General features: G+C 47.7%; 1 protein-coding gene across 4 annotated transcripts in view; it reads left to right on the top strand.

Moving 5' to 3' along the window:
• The first annotated feature begins 800 nt into the window (after positions 1 to 800).
• The window catches only part of MAP4K5 (mitogen-activated protein kinase kinase kinase kinase 5), a 71,372-nt gene continuing 63,956 nt past the window's right edge, over positions 801 to 8,216 (top strand). For 2 of the 4 annotated variants that reach the window (XM_075150707.1, XM_075150706.1), the window contains exons 1-2: positions 802 to 912; positions 1,251 to 1,463. In XM_075150707.1, the coding sequence (XP_075006808.1) occupies positions 1,356 to 1,463 (108 nt within the window). In that variant the 5' untranslated portion in view covers positions 802 to 912; positions 1,251 to 1,355. Of the gene's footprint in view, positions 913 to 1,250; positions 1,464 to 8,216 lie in introns of those variants that run through there. The other 2 variants (XM_075150708.1, XM_075150710.1) reach the window with 2 other exon arrangements.

Raw genomic sequence — 8,216 nt, 5'->3', positions numbered from 1 at the left:
TAGCCTGGAGAAGGCTTCACAGAGACCTTATTGTGGCCTTTCAGTACTTAAAGGGGGCTTTTAAGAAAGATGGGGACAGAGTTTTCAGCAGGGCCTGTAGCGATAGGACAAGGGGGGATGGTTTTAAACTAATAGAGGGCATATTCAGACTAGATATAAGGGAGAAATTTTTTACAGTGAGGGTGGTGAGACGCTGGCAGAGGTTGCCCAGAGAGGTGGTAGATGCCCCATCCCTGGGAACATTCCAGGTCAGGTTGGACGGGGCTCTGAGCAACCTGATCTGGTTGAAGATGTCCCTGCCCACAGCAGGGGGGTTGGACTGGATGGCCGTTAAGGGTCCCTTCCAACCCAAACCATTCTGTGATTCTATAAGCTCTGTGACACGGCAGCCCCAGGCTCACCCCCGTTAGTGGAGGGTCACGGTGGGCACCTCCAGGGCGGGCAGTGGGGCCTTCAGCCCCAGCGGCGCCGGGGCACCGCGGCCTTGGGGCCCGACCTGGGCCGCTGCCGGCCGAGGGCGGCGGAGGGCCGCGGGCGGCGCACCCCGGTGCAGCGGCGGGCAGCCCCCGGTAGCAGCCACCATGACACAGGTTTTACTACCGCCCAGGGGCGGCCCGGGCCCGGTGGCGGCGCGGGGCGGGGGGAGGAAGGCGGGCGGGCAGGAGGGAGGGGAAGGGAAGGGAGGGCCGCGGCGGTGCCGTCGGCCGCGCCGTGGCGCTGCGGCGTCGCGGAGGCCGCTGCCGTCCCGTCCCGACCCGTCCCGGCTCGGCTGGGCCGGGCGGTGCGTGCGTGGGGGCCGGGGCCGCGGCGGGCAGCGGGGCCGCGGCCGGGGAGGAGCGCGGGGCCGCGGCGGGAGGAGGCGGCGGCGGCGGCGCTCCCTCTCCGGCGGGACAAAGGGCTGTGGGCGCGCAGGTAGGAGCCGGCCCGGCCTTGCTGCGGGCCTGGCTGCGGGCGGGCTGGCGGCTGCCCCGGCCGGCGGCGGGCGGGCCGCGGCGCCTCCTCAGCGCCGGTGGGACGGGACCTCCCTCCCCTCCTTCCCCACAGCCGCCGGGGCGGTTGCTGCCCGCCGGGTTCGGCGTTTCCCCGTTGCCCCGGGGAGCCCCGGGCGCCGCCGCGGACTGCGGAAGGCGCTGCCCCCGCCGCCGGGCCGTCAACGGCCGTGGCAACCGCCGGCTGCCTGCCTTTGTCTCGGCAGCCGCGGCCCAGAGCCCGCCCCGGGAGCCCCGCTCAGCAGGCGCTTTCCGCCGCAGGAACCATGGGCCGGCTGCCGCGCTAGGAGCATCCCCGGCCGGAGGGGCGAGGAGGAAAGCGGTCGCTGCTCCCCTTCCCCCGGCGGGGGCTACGCGGGGTTGGAGATGGAGCCGGCGGCGCGGCCGAGCGGGGATATCCTGAGGCGGAACCCGCAGCAGGACTACGAGCTGATCCAGCGGGTGGGGAGCGGCACCTACGGCGATGTCTACAAGGTGAGCGGCGTGGAGGGCCGCGCCGGGCTCGGCCCCGGGGCTTCGCCTGACGGCGTGGCCGGGCTCGGGGCGTCAAGGGGCCGGCTGGGACAGAGCGGCTCCTGACAAACCTGTGGACTCGGGGCATCTCTGACAAAGCGTGAGGTTTCCCTCCCCGTCTAACACTTTTATTTAAAAGGATCGAGTTCCGCTTGAATGTTGGAGAAGGGTCCATCTTACCGGTCCCTTCACTGATTTCTGAGAGGTTTGAATTGGTGAATATTGTGGGTGATACTTCCACGTAACTGCCAAAGGAGGTAGAGGATATCTATTTGCTGTACCTGTTTGCAGAACGCATCAGTTAAAGCATCTGATTAAAAGGCTGCAAGTTTATCCCTGAGGTTAATAATAGCACGCAAAAGGCAGAAGCAGATTAAAGCTCTTCAGAAGCTGGAACGGAGTTACAGCTCGCAGTAGAGTTAGCGCTGCAAATCCAGTAGATGCTCTTGAAACGGTGCGTACCGGTGCTCGCATCGCCAGAACCACAGCCATGGGAAACAGAAGGCGTAGGCATGGCGCGTTCCTCTCGGGGAGATACGAGCCCCTTCCCCAAAGGTCAGGGATGCTCAGCTGCTCTGAGGGTTGGGTTGCTTATAAAGCAAGCTGTGAAGTTTTCGGCCTGTGTTTGACAGTCTGCATTTTCAGCTGCATGGGATGAACGGCTGTGATGGTTTACTCTGTAATGCTGTTGAGTGTGTTTAAAATAGACCTGACACAACCAACCGTACAAGAAAAGGTGTGTTACTCTGCCACATGAAAGGCAGCGGTAATTGCTCATGCTGGGGGAGGGCTCTTCGCTAATGTTCAAATTGAAGTTTTATAGATGGATCTTGTTCCCACCACCCCTTTGAAATGGTTACTTATGGCCTCGGGGAGTTATTTTTAAAAGTTTCCATGGTGCATATTTACCCTCCTTTTTTCTTTTTTTTTTTTTTTTTTCCCTCCTGGGGTGCTGTGCACGGATCAGTCAACTTCTTTGCTAGGCAATCTAGCACTAAGTTATTTAAAAGGACGTTTCAGGTTTCATAATTCCAAAACTCAGCATACCTTGAGCTAGTTTGTTTGGGTATGCCTGCATAGTACAGGACAGCATGACGAGAAAGAACTAGTTGTGTTGCAGAGAAGTCACTTTCGTGTCATCTCTTTGCTCTTTGTGGAAAAAGAAATATTCTGCTTCTCATTATCCTGGTAATTAGTGGAGAGCTGTGCTGACATGTCATACAGCTTCCGGTTCCGGAGCTGGTTTGAATGCATGGCTCTGCTCTGTGCCATGTAAACATATCCCCTTAAAAAAAAAAAAAAACCACAACCCTCCCCCCCACCTCCATTCTTTGGGTTATGAAAAATGTGCCTTCTATTCCTGAAACAGTTCCAGGTGGGAATAAACCCAAACCTTCTCATAGTGCAACCTGGCAAATTTAAATCAAAGTCTTTGGCAGTGTTTTTGGGCGTTGTTATGAGTCTAAAACAAGTATAAAGTTAATGAGTTTAAAGTAGTTTGAGAGCCTACATTTGTTTCTAGGTCATTGGTTTGCTCTTTGTTTTTATAAGGCCCTGCAACAGGGAGGAACTGTGTCAAGGGAATACTGAATCGGATGGCACTGGCTGTTATGACAAATATGCAAAGCAAACTTATTTTTTAAAGTCATTGATGTTATGTTAATTTTAACAGTAACGAAGGTAAACCTTTTTTCTTGAAAGGACTTAATGTATAAACATTGTACTTTTATTTTTCTTAGTCCATGGTAAGTCTCTTCTTAGCACTGATGTCATATCTTGTGCGTGCTGAGGACTGTCAGTAGCATTTATAAAATGCATTTCTTAGTGAATATCTGATTGTTGTTATGTTGCAGAGCTCGGGCAAGGTTTGCTAGAGAGTGCTCTTAAATTAAAATGGAATTTTCCTCTCACCTCTTCAAGTGGTTTCTCTGCTCCATCACTACTGAGTCACCAGCGTCTCCAGCACAGTTGTTTTTAGGATGTCCGAATGAGACAGCCTTTCTGATTGTGGGAGATCTGCCTCTTCCTCAGATGCTTTTTGGTGCTGGTGGTTTATGCCTCAAATTCTTCTTGGGGCATTTGGTAGCTTTTGGAGTAATTAGTTCTTTTCTGGATGTTGAAGGCGGAGGTTAAGCAAATATTTGTGTTCACTATTAGGTTACAGAAGAATATTTAAGGCCTTTCTAAAAATCTCCTACCCACTTTGCTTTTCATTACTACTGTTGGAAGCTTAAAACTGAAATGTGTTTTGTTAGTGTTTGTGGGGTTTTTTTCTCTCGTCTGTCACATGGCACACAATGGTTGATTGTAGGTTGCTTATAAGTACTGGATTGTTGATGTTGTTTTAATATTTTTTTTTGCCCCCAAATGCATTTCAGGGTGGGGGAGGAACCATCCGTAAATAAACTATTTTCTTATCTTTTCACAGCGCTTGTAAGTAGATCCAAGTTTAGGTCTACCAGTCTTGGAAGTACCTTTCCATTACAATCCTAACGCCTTAGTTGTCTCATCTGTGTAGGGAAAGCTTTTTTTTCTTTTTAATAGAGGATATTATTGTTAAGCCAATTCTAATCCATTGGAATAATTTATCTCTCAAAGCATTGTATCAAGCTATCTTAAATTGCTGACTTCTGAAAGAGGCTGTAATAACAAAGATTGGGTACTCACTGGAACTTAATAATACACTGATGGTATTTTTTTGTCCCCACTCTCTGTCAAATGGTTAGCACCCTCAGCATCGTATCCCTTAACACTGCAAAGGTGAGGTCTACGAGAGTGAGGTTTTAATTTGGCTTTCCTGGCAAGATTTCCGTTTGCCCTCCTTGGTCATATACATGAAAGTCTCAAAGCAGTATTTAAAAATGATGTAAGTTTGTTCATGTATCTACACAGTCGTGCTGAAATAGACTTTGTGTGTGTGTTGTTAATGCAGAAACATCCAGTTGACCAGTGTCTTAGGTTAGAAAATTAAAAAAACCGCTAGAAACTGTAAATGGAATTTAATCTCCAGCGTTAGGAAGTGGTCCGTTAGATCCTATCCCAGGTAAACTCCCATAGTGTGGCTAGATCCCAGGTCTTGATGAGTTTTCATGCGTGCCAGCGTGACCTGTCAGTGAACCTGCAGCTTTTCAGTAGTGCCTTGTGGTCTAATTTGTATAAGACCAGCTTTGATAAGAAGTTCACATCATCAGCTCTATAAGCATGTGTTTCTGTAAGTCCGTGATATTTTCTGGAAGTACTTGGAATAGTGTAAAGACTGGCCTGTTTTGGTTAGCTTGCGGGATTCGGTTGCATCAGAACATCGAGTAATTTGGTTATATGTACTTGTGGATGTTGGTGTCCTGAAGGGACTTAGAAAACAAGCACTGTATTAGAGCAATAATTTACTTTAGCTGTATCTTACTGAGATTTCCTGCACAGAGTTTTTATTTGACTCTTTATTAATGACTCGGAGTAGGTTTGGTGGAGAGATCTAGGGGAAAGAATAGCCTGTGTCGTGGCGAGAGATGCGGGGTCACCACCCCTTGCACAGAAAAAGGAATTTAAAGTCTTCTACATGTGTGAGTCCCTTCACCGTCAGCCTGTCGACTCTGCTGGGGAACAAAAGACTTCCACTCACCACTACCTCCTCTGCTTCCTCTCCCCCAGCTACACAGGGCTTGGCTTTTTGTGGTTTTTAATGCAAGTGCCCCAAACAGAGTTTTAACTAATCTTCGATTTTGGAGAAGGGGAACAAAAGGATGGTTTATGTAGACTGTCTCTTTGAACGCTCTGGTTTGGCAGCTGAGCTGAAAGATCATGTATTTGCTCAGCCCAGCACCCTCTGCAGACTGCTTTTGCGGGATGAATAGCTGGATGTCTTCCTCACTGAGAAGCGATGATTAAATATGATCTTGTACAGCAATTCTAAAGCTGTCTTGTTTTGGTTTTTCCAAGCAGGATTGTGAACAGTGCTACAGTGGCTTTCTTTTAAAGTAAGCACAGGGAAAGAGAAATGTAGCAAATTAATAGCAGAAACTATCTGTAAACAAGAGATGCATTTTTATTAAATATCATGGAAATTTCACTCCTCCTTGAGGCACCTGCTCAGTCTCTCTTATCCTCTTGGGATTTCTTTTTTTTTTTAAATCTCCTGCACCAGGTTAAAACATTAACTTGGAAGAAACCTGTACTGGTTTGCCACCAATCACTGCTGCAGGAAAATAGCGAGCAATGAAATTGAATCGTGGCAGACAGAGACTCTTGCTCAAATATGGTTAAAAAAAAATTTTTTTTTTTTGAAAGGTTGCCATAAAAGTGGGACTCTGTCCAGTTTGAGTCAGGTTTCAGCCCTGCTTGTGTGGTCAGTGCCTTATTCTCAGAGCTCTGAAGTATAATTCCTGGTGCAGTCAAAGACTGTTGAGGTATTTAATATTTTGAAAATAATTCTTAATGTCGGTCTAATTTCACAGATCATAGAACTTACTGGTTAAAGCGTTCTGCTACTTAAAGTCAACAGGTTAAGAATGGAGTATTAAGGCTTTGTTTTAATACCAGAGTACGGTTATGACTATGATAGCTTTTAATCCCATACTCCCAGCTTTATACGGATATGTTTTGGCAGCTGCAGACCAATTGGATTGGCCATCCCTGATTCAGCACTTCTGTCCCTGGTAAATATACATTGCTTACACATATAAATTACCATAAAACATCTGTCACATCAGGGGATTCCACTCCTCCTCTCCAGATCAAAGCCTTCTGGTTAGCAGTGTTTGCTGTAGCCATGCCTGAACTCTGCGTACTCTTGTTTTTCCACACGAAGGGTGTTTAGAATGGCATCGAACCAGCGCTGTTGAGTTTCTTCTTGTTGCTGTGGAGTTTCTCTTCTGGGAAATTGCACACTTTTAGGATGCAGTCAGTAGGATACATATATATTGCTGAGAACTAAGATGCTCAGTGGTTTGTTGACACCCTCTGTTAGGAGGTGGGGGGAAGTTGGGGGGATGCCCTTGCTTTTCCATTTGTAATATTTGTAATTTTTTTTTTCTTATTAAGCATTTTGTCTTTGTCGTGGAACATGTTTAGCTTTAAATATTACCTCTTGTTGCTCATGTTTTCTGTTAATGGTAGGTTGTGTGGTGGAAATAGAGTGTTTCTCCCTATGTCTGTTTCTCCCTGTCTCTTACTTTCAAAAGCAGGTAGATTCCAAAAGCTTAAAAATAAGACTGATGTCCTTTCCAGCTCTTTTGAAGAGAGTTGTCCTCCCAGGTTAGGTCCTCAGAGGAGCCAAAGAAAGAGTGGTGGCAACTTTTCAGTGTGCTTCCATGAGCTAGTGCCAAGGCTGTACCCAGCGTCTCTTAAGCCAAGAAGGATCTGAGAGTCTGTTCTGTTGAGTTTAATGTCATGTTGGTACCAGCCTTCTCTCTGATGTAGTCTTCAGTTGCGGTATTACTGTCTAGGACTCATCCTTCAAGAGACAATCAGCTGAACAGATGATTTTGTTAATCCTCATTTATTCGTGGTGCAATCAGCGAGGGAGGCTGAGGTGTCCTGCAGCCTTGCACAGGAAGGAGTTAACCAGAGCGTGTTCTTTTGTTCCCTGCATGTTGCACACATTTTTGGAGACGAGTCTGGAACACAAGAGGTGCTTTACATGAGCTGTGCCTTTTCTGCCTTCCACCCCAGAGCTCCGTTTTAACACGAGATATCCATTCAGAGGAAGTGAATAGTGCAGTTCATGTATCCCCTTTGAAGCACACACACCACCCACCCTCCCGACAGCAGAAGAAATCTGTGAGAACGAAGAACAGATCAAAGATCGGAACATTTGCATACCAGTATCTACTTCATCTTTGTCTCCAGAAGATGCAATGATCGTTTTCATTGCGAACACATTTGGCTAACGTTGAATGCGTCCAAGATTTATAGCACGGGGTATCTGAACGATTCCCAGTTCCATCAGCAGAGGTGTGCGATAGAAGTACACAGATCATCCATGTCAGAGAGAATAGTTCTTCCTGTTAGCAAGGCCGTGACAGAGTTTGCCAGCGTATTTCGCTGACACCAGCAACTGTCCGTCCGCTCTGCAGCTGGAAAAACAAATATGCTTGCTACCTTTATTCATGTTTGGCACCTGGCTTCTTGGTTATGGCTGTGAATGAAAAGAAGAGGCAGCATCAACCCAAGGTGATTCCATATGAGAACTGTGCAAAATGGGTAGGTCTCCGTATTCGTAAAAGTTGTTCATCAACTCAAGGCAACCTCAATGCCTCGCCAAGACTTTCTCTCACTTTGCCATTTTGTTAGGATTTCAGATTTTATATTTCTTCAAGAAGTTAGAATAGTTCTTGCTCAATTTCTGAAGGATTCCTAGCAATAAGAGCACTCAGCAAGGTTTGGTGAATGTGGCAGCCTTTGATTTGTGGTTTATGGCAGTTTTGGTGGTCCTGAGTGCATTCTGGGATTCCAGTAAAAAGTCAATGAGAAGGGCAGGGTATTTTGTTCAAGATTTTGCATTTGTGATTTATAAAACCAGGTGTTCCCTTGCGTTTAATGGGAGTAGGTAAATAAGGCAGACCTGACACTGACAGTAGTTGAAAAATAGCAAAAGACAATTTATTCCACCAGGCCTTCCCCAAATCTTTTTGCAGAGCATACCTGTGGAAGAGGTATGGCAGAGATCACTTATCTGAACTTCCCATTTTGCCTCGCCAAGTAGAGTGATCTTTCTGA

Source organism: Calonectris borealis, chromosome 5 (genome assembly GCF_964195595.1).
Source record: "Calonectris borealis chromosome 5, bCalBor7.hap1.2, whole genome shotgun sequence".
Lineage (NCBI taxonomy): Eukaryota > Metazoa > Chordata > Aves > Procellariiformes > Procellariidae > Calonectris > Calonectris borealis.
The sequence above is the reverse complement of the archived record's forward strand: the minus strand, read 5'-3'. Positions and strand labels throughout refer to the sequence as shown.